At 45.9% G+C, this 20,054-nt stretch overlaps 1 protein-coding gene across 4 annotated transcripts in view; it reads left to right on the forward strand.

Annotated features, from left to right (window-relative positions):
• Positions 1-20,054, forward strand: part of abca3b (ATP-binding cassette, sub-family A (ABC1), member 3b) — a 235,319-nt gene that overhangs the window by 12,406 nt on the left and 202,859 nt on the right. For all 4 annotated transcript variants that reach the window (XM_059978838.1, XM_059978841.1, XM_059978840.1 and 1 more), the window contains exons 4-8: positions 1,290-1,420; positions 8,562-8,727; positions 12,253-12,512; positions 13,336-13,452; positions 16,816-16,936. In XM_059978838.1, the coding sequence (XP_059834821.1) occupies positions 1,290-1,420; positions 8,562-8,727; positions 12,253-12,512; positions 13,336-13,452; positions 16,816-16,936 (795 nt within the window). The remainder of the gene's footprint in view (positions 1-1,289; positions 1,421-8,561; positions 8,728-12,252; positions 12,513-13,335; positions 13,453-16,815; positions 16,937-20,054) is intronic.

Raw genomic sequence — 20,054 nt, forward strand, 5'->3', positions numbered from 1 at the left:
CCATAGATGCTGCTTGACATCTGAGTTTCTCCAGTGTTTTGTGCTTGTTATTCTATAATAGACTTCTCTATGATAATGCATGATCTATTGAACATTTTGAGCAACTCCAAAAACTACTGGTGGAACTCCGTGGGTCAGGCAGCGTCTGTGTGTGGAGTTGGGACGGGAATGGACAGTCAATATTTTGCGTTGAGACCCTTCTTCAGGACCAGAAAGAAACTGGTAAAAATCTTGTATAAAAAAGATGGGAGGAAGAAGTGGAGCATAGGAGGATGGGCAGTCATGTCAATATGGGAATGGGAAGAAAAGATTCAAATGGTTGGTCACTGGGATATCTTGGCTGGTATCTGCCTACTGCTGTAGACAAATTGGAAGAGAGGGCAAAAACGTGTGAGATGGAATACAGTGTTGGGAAATGTATGAATATGCATTTTAGTAAAATGAACAGTAGTGCAGACTATCATCTAAATGGGGAGAAGGTTCAAACATCAGAGGTACAGAGGGACTGCAGAGTCCTTGTGCAAGACTCGCAGAAGGTTAGTTTACAGGTTGAGTCTGGGGAAAAGAAGGCAAATGCAATGTTGGCGTTTATTTCAAGGGGAATAGAATATAAAAGCAAGGATGTAATGCTAAGGCTTTATCAGGCATTGGTCAGACCTCATTTAGAGTATTATGAACAGTTTTGGGTCCCTTATATAAGACAGGCTGTGCTGACATTGGAGAGGGTCCAGAGGAGGTTCACAATAATGATCCCAGGAATGAAAGGGTTAATGTATGGGGAGCATTTAATGCCTCTAGGCCTGTACTCACTGGAGATTAGATGAATGGGGAGGGATCTCATTGAAACCTATCGAATATTGAAAGGTCTAGATAGAGTGGATGTTGCCAGTATGTTTCCAATAGTGGAAGAATCTAAATCAGAGGGCACAGCTTCAGAATAGAGGGATGTCTGTTTCGAACAGAGATAAGGAGGAATTTCTTTAGCCAGAGGGGGTGAATGTGTGGAATTCACTGCCACAGATGGTTGTGGAGGTTAAGTCGTGGAGTGTATTTAAAGTGGATGTTGACAGGTTCTTGTTTAGTGACGGGGAGAAAGTAGAATGGGGTTGAGAGTTCAAACATCAAAGTAAATTTATTATTGAAGTATATATGTCACTACCCTGAGATCCATTTTATATTGCAAGGCTACGATGAAATGGCAGAGCAAGCTCAGTGGGTGGACTAGCCTAATTGTGTTCCTGTGTCTTCTGGTCCTTCAAGTCTTACAGAGAGTTTCCTTTCCTTCGCAGTTCTGGGTTTCCACACAGAAGCTCAGTTTGAAGAATTTATAAAATCTGGAAGTAAGTTAACACAGAGTGTGTTGACAGCCTTAGTGTTTGACCATGACTTCAAGCACCCTGAGGAGCCTTTACCACTACAGGTAGGTCCTGACCGTGTCCATAGAGACATGCATTTCCCGCATCCCTTTTTACCACCTTGGTTGTCACGCGGACCAGGCCCTCATGCTGTGGAGCCACCTGGGGAGGAGATGCTAGAGGCGGTGTGGCACAGTAGACATCCAGGCTGGGTTGTGGATCGGTCCGACTGTCTGCAATGTTCGCTCATTTGCAGGTGTTTGTCTCTGGCTGCACTAGTGCTTGGTGAGGGACTGCTCTGGGTTTCTTCAGAACAACCATCCCATGCAGGCTATTTTTCTGTGTGACTGTGTCTTTTTCTGCTATAGTAATTATATGTACTATATGTGCTGTGTGTTATGTGTGACTGACTGTTGGCACTGTGTTCTGCTTCTTTGCCCCAGAGGAACACTTTCATTTGGCTGTATTCATGTGTGTGGTTAAATGACAATTAAACCAACTTGAACTTGTTTAATTAGTTGTGAAGTGTTCTGCTCTGTCTCTGCCACTTGCACTAAGCTTTGATAAGTTTTATTTAGTTTCTAAGTATTCAGTGATCTTTTAATCTACCAGGAAGCAATTTAACCCCTCTGGTTCTTGCAGTTAGTGATGCAAATTCAAGAGCTATGAGTCTTGAGGCTGAAGGACAGGCTGCTGTCTCTCCCATTGGAATTATATAATAAACCCCATAATAGTCAACAGGAGTTCAAGGAACAAATATACAGGGGAAGGTTGCTGTAAATTGCTGCTATAGGACACTACAGCACAGATACAGGCCCTACAGCCCATTTAGTCCCATCAACCTGCACTGGCCCATAGCCCTCCATATCCTTCCCATTCATTTACCAAAACAAGCTCCTCCTAAATGTTGGAATTGTACCCTGTACCCACCACTTATAGGGGATGCAAGACAGTACTTGAGAAGGCAATTAAGAGGAGTAAAATAGGGAATGAGATAGCTCAGGCGGCGAAGATCAAGGAGAATCCAAAGAAATGTTATGTTTTTTGAGGGAAAAGTAGTAACAAGTAAGAGAGAAATTAGACTCCTCAAAGACCAAAGTGGATGGAGCCACAGGGGATGGGTGAAGTTCTCAATGAAACTTATCTTCTACTTTTCTCATGGAGACTTTGGAACTTAAGATCCAACGGGAATGTCTTGGGAGTAGTCTGCACTACAGCGAAGGAGGTGCTAGATGTCTTAAAATGTGTGACCAGAACACTGGGAAGAGTGAGATCAGGTCAACATTGCTTTGTGCATGGAAGATCATGTCTCATAAATCTGAGTATGTTTTTTGAAGAAGTAACCAGTAAGGTTGATAAAACAGGGCAGTAAGCATATTCCGTATAGACTTCAGTAAGGCTCGGGTAAGGTTCCACATGTAGATGGTTAGATCACATGGAATATAAGAGAACTGACTAAACGAAGACACAATCATCCTGTTGGTTCGGCATGAACTAGATGATTTCTGTACTGTAGTATTCTATGACACTGAGGGTTCGCAGAGTCTATATGGGCCATAGGGCCTTGTTTCTTTGCTGTAGTGTTTAAACATCAAAGGATATACTTTGTATCAAAAGGACAGGCAGAAAGGCATAGGTGGTGGTGTGGCTCTGTTGGTAAGAGATGGAATTACATCTTTAGAAAGAAGTGACAGAGGGTCAGAGAATGTTGAATCTTTGTGGGTAGAGTTAAGAAATTGCAAAGGTAAAAAAAATATAATGGGCCTCCAAATAGTAGCCAAGATGTGGGGTTGAGATTGCAAAGGGAGCTGGAAAAGGCATGTAATAAGGGTAATGTCACAATTGTAATGGGGGACTTCAGTATGCAAGTATGGATTGGGAAAATCAGGTTGGTGTTGGATCACAAGAGGGGGAATTTGTTGAATGCCAACGAGATGGATTTTTAGAGCAGTTTGTGCTTGAGTCTACTCGGAGAAAGGCTATCTTAGATTGAATGTAATAACTCAGATCTTATTTGGGGAGCTTAACATAAAGGAATCCTTAGGAGGCAGTGATCATAATATGATTGAATTCATACTGAATTTTAGAGGGAGAAGCACAAGTCACAGGTATCAGTATCAGCGGAATAAAGGAAATTATACAGGAATGAGAGAGGAGCTTGCCCAGCTGGATTGGAGGAGGATACTAGTGGGGATGATGGCAGATCAGAGATGGCTGAAGTTTCTAGGAATAGTTTACAAGGCACAGAATAGGTATGTCCCACAGAGAAAGAAATTCTCAAATGGCAGGTGCAGGCTACTGTAGCTGTCAAAGGAAGTTTTGGACTCCAAAGGCCAAGGAAAGGGCATATAATGTAGCAAAAGTAAGTGAGAAGTGGATGATTGGGAAGCTTTTAAAATCCAATAGAAGGCTTCTAAAAATAGCTAAAAGATGAAATATGAGGGCAGACTAGCCAATAGTATAAAGGAGGATACCCAAAGATAAAATGCAATGTGGGTCATTTAGACCAATATCTGTTCTTAATGTAGATTATAGATTATTTACCTCCATCATGGCCAAACGATTAGAGGAGTTTCTACCCATACTGATACTTAATGATCAGACAGGTTTTATACGACAACACCTGACACAAGACAATATACGAAGGTCACTTCACATTATGGATCATATACAAAAAAATAAAATCGAAGCAATAATGATAAGAGTGGACGCTGAAAAGGCATTTGATTCGGTTAATTGGAATTTTCTTTACAGAGTTTTACATAGATTTGGTTTCCAAGACACAATTATTAAAACTATACAGACACTATATGACAACCCTACTGCTAGGATTAAAATCAATGGATATTTATCAAATAATCTTACCCTAGAAAGGGGCACGAGACAGGGTTGTGCATGGTCACCACTACTCTTCGCGTTATATCTGGAACCATTAGCTCAATACATCAGACAAAATGAAGATGTCAGGGGAATTACTATTAAAGGGACAGAGCATAAATTGGCTTGTTACACAGATGACATTTTTATCTATCTAGGGCAACCAACATACTGTTTACCTAAATCGATGCAATCCTTTGAACAATGTGGTCAATTATCAGGAGACAAGATCAACATAGATAAAACCCAATTACTTTGATATTACTATAGCCCACCAAGAGAAATTGAAAGTAGATATCCCTGGGCATGGCAAACAGAGTCTTTCAAATATTTGGGCATCATTATGCCAAAAGATTTGGCAAAATTATCAGAATGTAATTATCAGCCTTTATATAAAAAAAATTAAGGAAGATATGGCAAGATGGAACCTGATTCCTTTTTTTTCAGTCTCAGTTCAAGGATTGAGTCTATTAAAATGAATATACTGCCCAGACTGTTATATCTCTTTCAGACCTTACCAATAGAGATTAATCAAAATCAATTCAATGATTGAAACAAGATGTTATCAAGCTATATTTGACAGGGTAAAAGGCCTAGAGTTCATCTCAAAACTTTGCAATAAGCAAAGGAAAAGGGGGGATGGGGCTTGCCCTCTCTTAGAGATTATTATTTTGCAGCACAGTTGAGAGCTTGATATGTTGGTACAACCCATCATATGACACTCAATGGAAAAACATTGAGGAGCGGGTACTTCCCATCCCCATACAAGCAATTTTGGCTGATAACAACCTGCAAAGGTACATAAATACTATTGATAACCCATGGGTGAAATTGACTCTTAAAATATGGAAAAGTACTATAAAAGAATATTATCTAGAGGGAGATATTGCAATTCTTAAGTGGTGTGCATATGACTCGGATTTTACACCTAATAAATTGGATCCTAGATTTAAGGACTGGGCAGCTAAAGGAATAACAGTTGTTTGCAACATAATGAAAGAAGGAATAATGTTCAGTTTTGAAATGCTTAAAGAGAAACACTTATTAGATTTTTATCAATATTTACAGATGTGACAATATGTTAACAAGACACTTAAAAATGTAACCAAGGCAAGTACATGTTTGATAGAGCTATTTAGAAAGCATATAATTCAGATAACGGTAGTAGAATCATTTCAAGCATGTATAAGGGGTTGTCAAGTCTTAAAACATATTCGACTTCATACATTAAAACAAAATGGGAGAAGGAAGAAGGGATAATTATATCTGAGGAAAAATAGACAATAATATGGAGGTATCAATGGAAGTGTACCAGTTTACAGAAATGGAGGGAGTTTGGATGGAAAAACTTGTTAAGATATTTTATTACACCCTCTCAGAAATCCCATTATGATAGTAACCTCCCTGTTTGCTGGAGAAATTGTGGAAATCAAAATGCAAATCATTATCATATTTTTTGGGACTGCCCTGTTATCAAAAACTATTGGAGGGGGATACACAATGCCCTACAAGACATCTTTAAATGTGAAATACCCTTAGAGAGTAAGACCATGTATTTTGGATATCTACCTCAAGAATGGTTGAAAAGAGATAAATGTTTAATGAATATACTGTTGGTGGCTGGTAAAAAGACTCTTACTAGGAAATGGTTAAAACAGGAGAGCCCAACTTTAAATGCATGGATGGAAATTACAATGGACATTTACAAAATGGAGAAGATAACAGCATCTGTTAATCATAAGCTGGAACAATTTGATTCATATTGGGGAAAAATAGTTTAACTACATAATGCCTCATAGGCCTGATTTTATTCTCACAAATCAATGAATATGTTGTAAAAAAAAAATCACTCCCTACTTGTACATAGTTTTTTCCTTTTGCTTGTTTTTTCTTTCTGTTCTTTTCTATAAGTGTATACCTCAGATAAATACTTTGTGGAAATTTGTGATATATATGAGTATATGATATATATGTACAATGTCTGAAATACATCTCATGGAAATGTCTGTTTGATGATGAACTTCAATAAAAAATAAATTACAAAAAAAAATAAAGCAGGATACCAGAAGTTTATATAATGAGTAAAAGGGAGGTGAGAGTTGATGTTGGACATCTGGAAAATGATGTTGGTGAGGTAGTAATAGGGGACAAACAAATGGCAGGTGGACTTAACGGGTACTTTGCATCTGTCTTCACTGTGGAAGACACTAGCAGTGTGCCAGAGGTCCGTGAGTGTTGGAGCAGGAGTGAATGCCATTGTTATTACAAAGGAAAAAGTGCCAGTCAAACTCAAAGATCTTAATTCACCTGGGCCAGATGGACTAAATCCCAGAGTCCTGAGAGAGGTTGCTGAAGAGATAACAGATGCATTGGTCCTGATCTTACAAGAATCACTTGATTTTTGTATGGTGTTGGAGGACTAGAAGATTGTAAATGTCACTCCACTCTTTAAGAAGGGAGAAAGGCAAAATAAAAGGAAGTTATAGGCCAGTTAGCCTAACCTCAGTGGTTGGAAAAGTTTTGGAGTCTATTATTAAAGGTGAGGTTTCAAGGCACCTCAAGAATAATGACAAAATAACTCAATCAGCATGGTTTCTGTCCCTGACAAATCTGTTAGAGTTCTTTGAGGAAGTAACAAGCAGGGTGAACAAAGGAGAGGTAGTGGATGTTATTTACTGGGATTTCCAGATGGCATTTGATAAGGTGCCACACATGAGGTTGCTTAACAAAATAACATCCTATAGTATTACAGGGAAGATACTGACATGGATAGCAGAATGGCTGACAGCCAGGAGGCAGTGAGTGGGAATAAAAGGGGCCTTTTCTGGTTGGCTGCCAGTGACTAGTGGTGTTCCTCAGGGGTCAGTATTGGGTCTGCTGCTTTTCACATTGTTTCTCAATGATTTACATCATGCAATTGATGACTTTGTGGCAAAGTCTGCAGATGATACGGAGATAGGTGGAGGGGTAGGTAGTGCTGAGGAAGCAATGCAATTGCAGCAGGGCTTAGACAAATTGGAAGAATAGGCAAAAGAGTAACAGATAGAATACAGTGTTGGGAAATGTATGATAATGTATTTTGGTAAAAGGAACAATAGTGCAGACTATTATCTAAATGGGAAGGAGGTTCAAATATCAGAGGTGCAGAGGGACTTAGGAGTCCTCGTGCAAGACTCCCAGTAGGTTAGTTTACAGGTTGAGTCTGTGGTAAAGAAGGCAAATGAAATGTTAGCATTTATTTCAAGAGGAATAGAATATAAAAGCAAGGAGATAATGCTGAGCCTTTGTAAAACACTAGTCAGGCCACACTTGGAGTATTGTCAACGATTTTGGGCCCTATTTCTCATTGTCATTGGAGAGAGTCCAGAGGAGGTTCACAAGGATGATTCTGGGAATGAAGGGGTTAACATATGAGGAGTGTTTGGCAGCTGTGGGCCTGTACTCACTGGAATTTTGAAGAATGCAGGAGGATCTCATTGAAATCTAATGGATGTGGAAAGGACTAGAGAGGACATGTGGAAAGGATGTTTCCTATGGTGGGGGTTTCTAGAACTAGAGGGCACAGCCTCAAAATTGAGTGGCAACCCTTTAGAACAGAGGTAAGGAGGAATTTTTTTTTGCCAGAGATTAGTAAATCTGTGGAATGCTCTGCCACAGACTGCAGTAGAATCTTAAGTCTGTGTATATTTAAGGCGGAAATTGATCGTTTCCTCATTGGTCAAGGCATTGAAGGATATGGCATGAAGGCAGGGTATGGGGTTGAATGGGATCCAGGATCAGCCATGATGGAATGGTAGAGCAGACTCAATGGGCTGAATGGCCTAATTCTACTACTATGTCTTATGGTCTTATGACTCTATGTGGGTTTGGCACAGACTAGATAGGCCATCGGGCCTCTTTCTGTGCCAATGATGACTGTGGAAGGTTGTTTCTTAGAATGGAAACCTGTGACTAGTGGTGTGCCTAGCAGCACTAGGTCCATGGTTGTTTGTCACCTGTATCAATGATTTGGATGAGAATGTCCTGATGAAGAGTTTCAGCTCAAATGTTGACTGTTTATTCCTCCCTGTAGATGCCTCCTGACCCATTGAGTTGCTCCAGCATTTTGTGCGTTTTTCTGGATTTCCAGCATCTGCGGATTCTCTTGTACTTAGAATGTATAAGGGATAGTTAGATAGTTGCAGGTAACATTAATGTAGGTGGTGTAGTGCATAAAGAAAAAAGGTGAGACCAGCAGGAACACGTAAGTGGCTGATGTCCTCTCCACTCCCTCCCTCAGAATCTGCATGTTGCAAACGGAACTTGCAAATGTTGTTTTTGTCTTTTTAGGTGAAGTACCACCTCAGATTTAAATACAGTCCTTGGAATGCACCTCTTGAGGAACACAACTCTTTCAATCCCAGTGAAGATCGAAACTGGCACACAGAGTACCTCTTCCCATTGTTCCAGTTGCCAGGGCCTCGGGAGAGGTACTTCAAGGATGGAGGCACTCCAGGTGAGCAAATATGGGTTTCTCACGTGTAAAATTGTGCAGGGAATGAGACACTGCCAACTCCTTGTGCCATCTGTTGTCACATCTTTAGCACTCCATGGCAGGAGAATGAGCACTAACTCCATCCACTAGGGAGCGGGGAATTGAGTTCTGGGCTATTAAGTTCAAGAGCCACAAGATAATTCTGGTTAGACCACACTTGGAATATTGCATTCAGTTCTAATTGCCTGATTATAGGAAGGATGTGGAAGCTGTAGCGAGGGTTTACCAGATTTACCAGGATGCTGCCTGGACTGGGGAGCGTGACTTATGAAGAAAGGTTGAGAGAGTTTGGGCTTTTCTCTTTGGAGCAAAGAAGGACGAGAGGTGACTTGATAGAGGTGTACAAGATGTTGAGAGGCATAGATAGAGTGGACAGCCAGAGACTTTGTCCCAGGGTGGAAATGGCTAATATGAGAGGGCATAATTTTAAAGTGATTGGAGCAAAGTATAGAGGGGATGTCAGAGATAAGTTCTATATACAGAGTGGTGGGTGTGTGGAACACCCTGCCATGGTTGGTGGTAGAGGCAGATACATTAGGGATGTTTGAGATATTTACGAGGATGATAGGATGTTGGAGGTGTGTGTGGGAGGGAAGGGTTCGATTGATCTCAGAACAATTTCATATTCATCGATGCTAGAAAGTTTATGAATCCTGTAGAATTTTCTTTGTTCTCCATAAATATGACCTAAAATGTAATCAGATTTTCACATTAGTCCTAAAAGTAGATAAAGCAAACCCAATTAAATAAATAACACTAAAAACATTATACTTGTTCATTTATTTATTGAGAAAAATGATCCAATATAACATGTATTTGTTGGAAAAAGTATGTGAACCTTTGCTTTCCATAACTGATGTGACCCCCTTTTACAGCAATAACTTCAACGAAACATTTCCGATAACTGTTGATCAGTCTTGTACACTGGCTTGGAAGAATTTCAGGCCATTCCTCCTTACAAAACTGCTTCAACTCCAGGATGTTGGTGGGCTTCCTTGCATGAACTGGTTGCTTCAGGTCCTTCCACAACATTTCTATAGGACTAGGGTCAGGGCTTTGACTCGGCCATTCCAAAATACGATCGTTCTTCTTTTTAAACCATTCTGTTGCTGATTTACTCTTGTCTTTTGGATCATCCTCATGTTGCATCATCCAACTGCTATTAAGCTTCAGGTGATGGACTGCTACCGTGTCATTCACCTGTAAAATGTCTTGATGCAATTTTGAATTCATTGTTCCCTCAATGATTGCAGGCTGTCCAGGCCCTGAGGCAGCAAAGCAGCCCCAAACCATTTCACAATGCTCCTTCCACCATGTTTCACAGTTGGGATGAAGTTTTGGTGTTGATGTGCATTGCCCTTTTCCCTCCAAACATGGTAATGTGCATTTCTGCCAAAAAGTTTAACTTCGTCTCAACTGTCCGCAGAATATTGTGCCAGAAGCATTGTAAAACATCCAGGTGGTCTTTTGCAAACTTGAGATGCGCAGCAATGCTTTTATTGGAGAGCAGTGGTTTCCTCCGTGGTGTCCTTATAGTGTTTTTCTTATAGTGGACACGTGAACAGAGTTCTAGAGACACTTGGTTTTTTTTCACCTCCTCCAGCATTGCAATTTGTGCTCTTCATGTGAGGGAGAGTAGCAACAGTACTGACTTTCCTTTATTTGTAGACAATTTCTCTTCCTGGGGACTGATGAACACTCAGGTCTTTAGAAATGATTTTGTAGTCTTTTTCAGCTTCATGCATCTCTACAATTCTTCTTCTAAGGTCCTCAGAAAGTTGTTTTGATCGAGGCATATTACAAACGTACATATAAAGAGATTATTCTTGAGAAGATCCAGCTCTGTCAGTAACCTGACTTTTTCTTTTTTATAGGCAGGGCTTTTGTAGAAGGCATCCCCCAGAGGTTCATATACTCTTTCCAATAAATGCACGTAATACTCATTCATTTTTCTCAATAAATAAGTGAATGAGTATGCTGCTTTTTATGTTTATTTAATTGTGTACTCTTTATCTATTTGGGCCGGCTGGTGGTGCAGTGGCAGCGAAGGCTTCTGAGTCCGGATCCAAGTCAGGCCACCGCCCAGCACGCTTCCCATCCGTGCCGGGTTAAGTGTCGAGCTAGCCACTCGGCCTCGTAAAAAAGAAAGGGTCGAGTCAGGAATGTTCATATCGTGACCCAGTTAATCCGAAAGGAGACCAATCCTGACATGCCAGACAAGAATGGCTGACTGTCTGGTGTGACACACTAAAGTAAATCTATTTTTAGGACTTCTGTGAAGACCTGATCACATTTTAGTTCATATTTATGCAGAAATTGAGAAAATTGTGTAGGGTTCACAAACTTTCTAGCATCACTGTATTCCTATATTGTATTCTATTTGTCCATTTATTTTGCCTGTCACTATCTCTTTGTATCCTTTTGTCCTCTTCACAACTTGTTTCCGTCTCTGAGTTATTACTGAATTTAACGTCATTACCTGTGACTTCACCGAAGTCATTTATAGAAGTTGAGGACAGAACATCATGTTTCTTTTCACCTGCCAATCTCTGTATATTACCTCCTCCAGCACGGGCTTTCACCTTCAGATTTAGATACAGATTTGTTTATCACATGTACATCAAAACATACACAAAATGTCCACCATGTTCAGCAGAACAACACAAAGAACAGCAGCAAAACAAGCCCCTTTCCCAATCTCACACCCCCACACGGAAATGGGCCTCCAATACCAGCCCAGGGTGCCTCTGGGCCTGCTGTCCTTGGCCCCAAAGCCTCAGAGATCGGGACGCCAACCTCCACTCTGCCGGGACTCTTACCCATTGAGCTTCTGACCTCTGAACAAGCCAACCGAGGGAATTCAACCTTCAGACATCTACTTCCAGACTTGTCCATTTCAATCTTCACCCTGCTGTAAGACCTCTAACTGTAACAGTTTTCCAATGTGCCTTTCAGCTGTGTCCTTTTCTTTGCCACTACACAATATGCTTTGCATATTGGACCATAAAACATGGGAGCAGAATTAGGCCATTTGGCCCATCAAGTCTGACTTGCCATTCTATCATGGCTGATCTATTTTCCCACTCAACCCCATTCTCCTGCTTTCTCCCAGTAACCTTTGTCACCCTGACTAATCAAGAATCTATCAACCTCTGCTTTAAATATTATCAATGACTTGGCCTCAAATTCCACAGATTGACTACCCTCTGGCTAAAGAAATTCTTCCTCATTTTTGTTCTAAAGGGACATTGTTCTATTCTGAAGCTGTGCCCTCTAGTCCTGCACTCCCCTGCTGCAATAAGCATCCTCTTTGCATCCACTCTACCCAAACCTTTCAATATTGAGTAGGTTTCAATATTTGGAGATTAGATATCCTCAGAGGGACAGATGTAATAAATCCTGGCTGTCTTCTGGTAAAATGCTTATTGGTTCAGAAAGCTGCTGTGTTCCAGGCGCGCTGTGACCCTGTGGTTTGCTTTCCCAAAGGCTACTATCGCGAGGGTTTCCTGGCTGCCCAGCATGCCACAGACAAAGCCATTATCAGGTACCACACTGGCCGTGTTGGGGCTGAGCTCCTGAGCTTGGTGTCAGTGCAGATGCTGCGGTTCCCTTACCCGCCCTACATTGATGATGTCTTCATTCTGGCAATCCAGACCCAGCTCTCACTGGTTATCATGTTGAGCTTCACCTACACGGCACTCAACATCACCAAAGCCATTGTGCTGGAGAAGGAGACTAGGCAGAAGGTAAGTGCACAGTGATCTCAGGCTGGGACGTGGATAGTAGTTGTATAGATGGGGTGGGATCTGATCCGATCCAGGTCCAGTCCCGTCCAGCATCCGAACCAGGTCAGAAGCAGGATTGTTGTCACTGTCTTACAGGACATAACATTTGTTGCAGATTATAGAGCAATGATATAAAATTATTATACATTAAAAAATAAAGGGAATAATGTGATAGTGTTCACTAACAAGAGAAAATCTGCAGATGCTGAAAATCCAAGCAAAACTCTCAAAATGCTGGAGGAACTCAGCAGGCCAGTTTCAGCCCAAAGCCTCTACTCTACTCTTCTCCATTGAAGCTGCCTGGTGAGTTTCTCCAGCCTTTTGTGAATGTGATAGTGTTCATGGACTATTCAGGAATCTGATGGTGAAGGAGTAGAAGCTGTCCCTAAATTGTTGAGAGTGAGTTTTCAGGCTCCTGTACCCCCTCCCTGACAGCAGGATGATAAAGGTCAGGCACTGGATCTGCCTTATGATATTTCCTGGATCAATTGGGGATGAGTTCAGGATCAAGATAGGTGAGTTTTGGATCTGATGGTGTGTGGGAGGGGGAAGGGACAGGATTAGGATCAGGCAGAGGGACAGGATGGGACCAGTGGGACTGTAGACTGGAATAGGTGACAGGGCAAGTTCTGGAGTCAGTCACTGAGGATCACAATCCAGGGTTCTGGATATAGACACGGGACAGGCTCTAAATCCATCGAATAATCATTCTTGTATTTGTTGGTTAACAGTAATAACTCAATCCTGTGTGAAGCCAGGCAGCAATATATCTGTGTTTCCTCAGGAATACATGAAGATGATGGGGCTGAGTAACTGGCTGCACTGGGTGGCTTGGTCCCTCAAGTTCCTCCTGTTCCTTGTGATTTCAGCTTTCCTCATGACCCTGCTGCTTTGTGTAAAGGTGGGTGTCTGTTGAGATCCTCCCTGGCTGCTGCACCATGGGAGCTCGGTCCTGTCAGAGGGCAGTTCTGAGGGAGTGTCACACTCTCGGGGTTGGGGGGGTGTTGTTAAATCTGTTGTTTTATCTAAGGTGCTGGTGTCCCACTACCAAAGGGGTAAGAATGTGCCGTACTTTAGATGAGACAGGTCGAAGGGTGAGGCAGGAGAGAGGATCTTGTTCACTGTCAATGAGGGTGGACAGATCGAGGGTCCTGTCGGTGAGGGAGGAGGGAAGGTGGGTCCCTTGTCCTGTCGGGGAGGGAGGGAGGGTCCTGTGTCCTGTCGGTAATGAAGGGAGGGAGGGTCCCGTGTCCTGTCGGGGAGGGAGGGAGGGTCCTGTGTCCTGTTGGGGAGGGAGGTAGGGAGGGTCCTGTGTCCTGTCAGGGAGGGAGGTAGGGAGGGTCCTGTGTCCTGTCGGTGAGGGAGGAGGGAAGGTGGGTCCCGTGTCCTGTCGGGGAGGGAGGGAGGGTCCTGTGTCCTGTCGGTAAGGAAGGGAGGGAGGGTCCCGTGTCCTGTCGGGGAGGGAGGGAGGGAGGGTCCTGGGTCCTGTCGGTAAGGAAGGGAGGGAGGGTCCCGTGTCCTGCCGGGGAGGGTCCCGTGTCCTGTCGGGGGTGGAGGGAGGGTCCCGTGTACCTGTCAGTGAGGAAGGGAGGGAGAGTCCTGTGTCTTGTTGAGGGAGGGAGGGTCCCGTGTCCTGTCGATGAGTAAGGGAGGGAGGGTCCCGTGTCCTGTCAATGAGGAAGGGAGGGAGGGTCCCGTGTCCTGTCGGGGAGGGAGGGAGGGAGGGTCCCGTGTCCTGTCGGTGAGGGAGGGAGGGAGGGTCCCGTGTCCTGTCGGGGAGGGAGGGAGGGAGGGTCCCGTGTCCTGTCGGGGAGGGAGGGAGGGCCCCGTGTCCTGTCGGGGAGGGAGGGAGGGTCCTGGGTCCTGTCGGTAAGGAAGGGAGGGAGGGAGGGTCCCGTGTCCTGTCGGTGAGGGAGGGAGGGAGGGTCCCGTGTCCTGTCGGGGAGGGAGGGAGGGTCCTGGGTCCTGTCGGTAAGGAAGGGAGGGAGGGTCCCGTGTCCTGCCGGGGAGGGTCCTGTGTCCTGTCGGGGATGGAGGGAGGGTCCCGTGTACCTGTCAGTGAGGAAGGGAGGGAGGGCCCCGTGTCCTGCCGGGGATGGAGGGAGGGTCCCGTGTTCCTGTCGGGGAGGGAGGGAGGGTCCCGTGTCCTGTCGGGGAGGGAGGGAGGGTCCTGGGTCCTGTCGGTAAGGAAGGGAGGGAGGGTCCCGTGTCCTGCCGGGGAGGGTCCTGTGTCCTGTCGGGGATGGAGGGAGGGTCCCGTGTACCTGTGAGTGAGGAAGGGAGGGAGGGCCCCGTGTCCTGCCGGGGATGGAGGGAGGGTCCCGTGTTCCTGTCAGTGAGGAAGGGAGGGAGAGTCCTGTGTCTTGTTGAGGGAGGGAGGGTCCCGTGTCCTGTCGGTAATGAAGGGAGGGAGGGTCCCGTGTCCTGTCGGTGAGGGAGGGAGGGAGGGTCCCGTGTCCTGTCAGGGAGGGAGGGAGGGCCCCGTGTCCTGTCGGTAAGGAAGGGAGGGAGGGTCCCGTGTCCTGTCGGGGAGGGAGAGAGGGTCCTGGGTCCTGTAGGGTAGGGAGAGAGGGTCCTGGGTCCTGTCGGTAAGGAAGGGAGGGAGGGTCCTGTGTCCTGTCGGGGAGGGAGAGAGGGTCCTGGGTCCTGTCGGTAAGGAAGGGAGGGAGGGTCCTGTGTCCTGTCGGGGATGGAGGGAGGGTCCCGTGTACCTGTCAGTGAGGAAGGGAGGGAGAGTCCTGTGACTTGTTGAGGGAGGGAGGGAGGGAGGGTCCCCTGTCCTGTCAGTGAGGGAGGGAGGGTCCCGTGTCCTGTCGGGGAGGGAGGGAGGGTCCCCTGTCCTGTCAGTGAGGAAGGGAGGGAGGGCCCCGTGTCCTGTCGGTGAGGGAGGGAGGGAGGGTCCCCTGTCCTGTCGGTGAGGGAGGGAGAGAGGGTCCCGTGTCCTGTCGGGGAGGGAGGGAGGGAGGGTCCCCTGTCCTGTCGGTGAGGGAGGGAGGGTCCCATGTCCTGTCAGTGAAGAAGGGAGGGAGGACCCCGTGTCCTGTCGGTGAGGGAGGGAGGGAGGGTCCCCTGTCCTGTCGGTGAGGGAGGGAGGGTCCCATGTCCTGTCAGTGAAGAAGGGAGGGAGGACCCCGTGTCCTGTCGGTGAGGGAGGGAGGGAGGGTCCCCTGTCCTGTCGGGAAGGGAGGGAGGGCCCCGTGTCCTGTCGGTGAGGGAGGGAGGGAGGGTCCCCTGTCCTGTCGGTGAGGGAGGGGGGGAGGGTCCCCTGTCCTGTCGGTGAGGGAGGGAGGGTCCCCTGTCCTGTCGGGAAGGGAGGGAGGGCCCCGTGTCCTGTCGGTGAGGGAGGGAGGGAGGGTCCCCTGTCCTGTCGGTGAGGGAGGGGGGGAGGGTCCCCTGTCCTGTCGGTGAGGGAGGGAGGGTCCCCTGTCCTGTCGGGAAGGGAGGGAGGGCCCCGTGTCCTGTCGGTGAGGGAGGGAGGGAGGGTCCCCTGTCCTGTCGGTGAGGGAGGGAGGGAGGGTCCCGTGTCTTGTCGAGGGAGGGAGGGTCCCCTGTCCTGTCAGTGAGGGAGGGAGGGTCCTGTGAACTGTAGTGAGGGAGGAGGGAGACGGCTGACCTCAGGGATAACTGTGTGAGAGGGCAGCGGGATTCATTGGTGGCCTTGAGAGTGTACTTGGGTTGTGGAGGGTTAGACAGCAGAACAACGTCGTGGTGAGGATAGAACGTAGCACTGTGGGGCTGGGCTGGGGCTTGTTGAGTCAGAAGGGGAGGTGATGTGAGGTTGGGAGAGAAGGGTTGTGAGGGTCGGGAGGGACCGTGGTGGGTTGGAGAGAAGGGTGTGTGAGGCTTGGATGTGAGTTGTGGTTGGAGGGGAGGGGCTGTGGGGGTCAGTGAGGATGTGGGGCTCTGAGGGGGGCAGACGGTTTGGAAGTGAGTGGGTATGGGGCTTGGAGGAGGGGTAGGGGTCAGAAGGGGGTAGCTGTGGGGCTCGTTAGGGACGGAGGGTTGAAGGGGAGGGGTTGTGTGAAGTTGGAGGTGAGGAGTTTGGTGTTGGAAGTGAGGGAATTTGGGGCATTGGAGGGGGTGTGGGTGTTGGAAGGCAGGAGTTGGGTGTGGGGCTAGGAGGAAGGTGGGGTTGGGAGGGATGGGGATGTGGGGCTCAAAGGGGGCATGGGGTGGGGAAGGGAGTATCTGTAGGTCAGACTGCCGCTGATCTCTGGCTGTGGGACAGTTGCCATGGTGATGTGGTCTTCATTTGCCTTGGTAGCTCCGGAATCAGAGGGCAGTCCTGCAGCACAGTGACCCCACACTGGTCTTTTCCTTCCTGATGCTGTTTGCCGTTTCGACCATTTCCTTCAGTTTCATGATCAGCGTCTTCTTCAGCAAAGGTGTGTGAGATGTGTGCCCAGGCCACTTGAGTAAAGGAGACTTGTCACAAATGGGTAACTAGCCATGTTTATCAGAGTCCCATCTGCCTCTCCTAGACGCTGTGAACTCTGCAGCCATTGTTTTCTGTTTCAAAGCCAGCTATTTGATTCTGGCCAGTCGGCAGACTGAAGCCTCGGTGTTTCGGAGGTAGCTGGGAGGAAAGTGGGAGAGTGGTGTTACCAATCAGAGAGAATGTCAGGCTGTACTAAGCAAAGCAACACACACAAAGTGCTGGAGGTCAGGCAGCCTCATTCAGAGGAATAAGAAGCCAAAGTTTCAGGCTGAGACCCTTCATCAGGACTTCTTGGAGGCATTCAAAATCAGGTATATTATCACTGACATATAGTATATTGTGAAATTTGTGGCAACTGTACAATAATTACTTCAACCATCACCCCACAGGGACACAGACCACCAACAGCATCTCGCCAGAGTTCTGTGCCCTGGGCCAGTCTTTCAAATTGTCCATCAAAGAGCCTTCCTCCCCCAGGAAAGACGTCTTCAGAACAACTGTTGGCATTTCTGTAGAACTGGGTTTTATGCATTCATGTTGATAGCCCCATGTCTAACCATCCTTCTTTCACAACTGGGCTTGAAACTATCCATGGCAGAGCTCAGTTCAGTGCGATACATAAAACATAGGAGCAGATTTAAGTCACTTGGTCCATCAAATATTCTCCACCATTTCATCATGGCTGATCCCTTTCCCTCTCAGCCCCAATCTCCTGCCTCCTCCCCATATCCCTTCATGCCCTGACTAATCAAGAATCTATCAATGTCTGCTTTAAATACACCCAGTGACTTCGCATCCACAGATTCACCACTCTGCTAGCATCAACTTCTTGGACTCCATACAAATTACAGAGGAGGAGGTGTTTGCTTTTCTGGGGCAAGTTAAGGTGAATAAATCCCCAGGGTCTGACAAGGTGTTCCCTCAGACCCTGCGTGAGGCAAGTGCAGAAATTGCTGGGGCCCTAGCAGAGATATTATATCATCCTTAGTTATAGGAGATGTACCAGAGGGTTGGAGGATGGTCAGTGTTGTTCCACAGTTCAAGAAAGGCTCTAAACACAAACCAGGAAATCATAGGCAGGTGAGCCTGACATCAGATGTGGGAAAGTTATTGGAAGGTTTCTAAGGCACTGGATATATAAGTATTTGGATAGATATGACTGATTAAGAATAGATAGACAACATGGTTTTGTGTGTGGTAGGTTATGTCTAACTAATCTTCTAGAGTTTTTCAAGGAAGTTACCAGAAAAGTTGATGAAGGCGAGGCAGTGGATGTTATCTAATGGATTTTAGCAAGGCATTTGAAAGGCCTTTGTTACAAGCGGAATTGAGTACAAGAGCAAGGATGTCCTTTTGCATTTGTACAGGGCCCTGGTGAGACCACACCTGGAATATTGTGTACAGTTTTGGTCTCCAGGTTTAAGGAAGGACATTCTGGCAATTGAGGAAGTGCAGCGTAGATTCACTAGGTTGATTCCTGGGATGGCAGGGCTGTCTTACGCAGAGAGATTGGAGAGATTGGGCTTGTACACGCTGGAATTGAGGAGATTGAGGGGGGGATCTGATTGAAACGTTTAAGATAATTAAAGGATTTGATAGGATTGAGGCAGGAAATATGTTCCAGATGTTGGGAGAGTCCAGTACCAGAGGGCATGGATTGAGAATAAGAGGTCAGTTTATTTAAAACAGAGTTGAGGAAGAGCTTCTTCTCCCAGAGAGTTGTGGAGGTGTGGAATGCACTGCCTCGAAAGACGGTGGAGGCTTTCAAGAAGGAGCTAGATAGATACTAAGATGCCGATGATACTAAGGTAGGAGGTGTTGTGGATAATGAGGTGGATTTTCAAAGCTTGCAGGGAGATTTATGCCAGTTAGAAGAATGGGCTGAACGTTGGCAGATGGAGTTTAATGCTGAGAAGTGTGAGGTTCTACATTTTGGCAGGAATAATCCAAATAGAACATACAGAGTAAATGGTAGGGCATTGAGGAATACAGAGGAACAGAGAGATCTCGGAATAACTGTGCATAGTTCCCTGAAAGTGGAGTCTCATGTAGATAGGGTGGTGAAGAGGGCTTTTGGAACGCTGGCCTTTATAAATCAAAGCATTGAGTACAGAAGTTGGGATGTAATGCTAAAGTTGTACAAGGCATTGGTAAGGCCAAATTTGGAATATTGTGTGCAGTTCTGGTCACCAAATTATAGGAAAGATATCAATAAATTAGAGAGAGTGCAGAGACGATTTACTAGGATGTTACCTGGGTTTCAGCAATTAAGTTACAGAGAAAGGTTGAACAAGTTAGGTCTCTATTCATTGGAGCGTAGAAGGTTGAGGGGGGATTTGATCGAGGTATTTAAAATTTTGAGAGGGATAGATAGAGTTGACGTGAACAGGCTGTTTCCATTGAGAGTAGGGGAGATTCAAACTAGAGGACATGATTTGAGAGTTAGGGGGCAGAAGTTTAAGGGAAACACGAGGGGATATTTCTTTACTCAGAGAGTGATAGCTGTGTGGAATGAGCTTCCTGTAGAAGTAGTAGAGGCCAGTTCAGTTGTGACATTTAAGGTAAAATTGGATTGGTATATGGACAGGAAAGGAGTGGAGGGTTATGGGCTGAGTGCGGGTAGGTGGGACTAGGTGAGATTAAGGGTTCGGCACGGACTAGGAGGGCCAAGGTGGCCTGTTTCCGTGCTGTGATTGTTATATGGTTATATCTGATGGATAGGGGAATCAAGGGATATGGGGACAAGGCAGGGACTGGGTATTGATAGTGAATGATCAGCCATGATCTCAGAATGGCGGTGCAGACTCGAGGGGCCGAATGGTCTACTTCTGCACCTATTGTCTATTGTCTATTGTCTCGCATGGGAGGTTGGTCAAGAAGGTTTAGTCAATCAGCATTCAGGATGAGGTAGTAAATTGGATTGGCTTTGTGAGAGAAACCAGAGAGCGATAACAGAGGGTTGCCCCGCTAACAAAAGGCCTCTGGATTACTGCAGAGTTCAGTGCTGCGTCCGTTGTTTGTTAATATGGCCAATAATATTGTTAACTGGATCAGCAAATTTGTGG

Source organism: Hypanus sabinus, chromosome 9 (genome assembly GCF_030144855.1).
Source record: "Hypanus sabinus isolate sHypSab1 chromosome 9, sHypSab1.hap1, whole genome shotgun sequence".
Taxonomy (NCBI): Eukaryota; Metazoa; Chordata; class Chondrichthyes; order Myliobatiformes; family Dasyatidae; genus Hypanus; species Hypanus sabinus.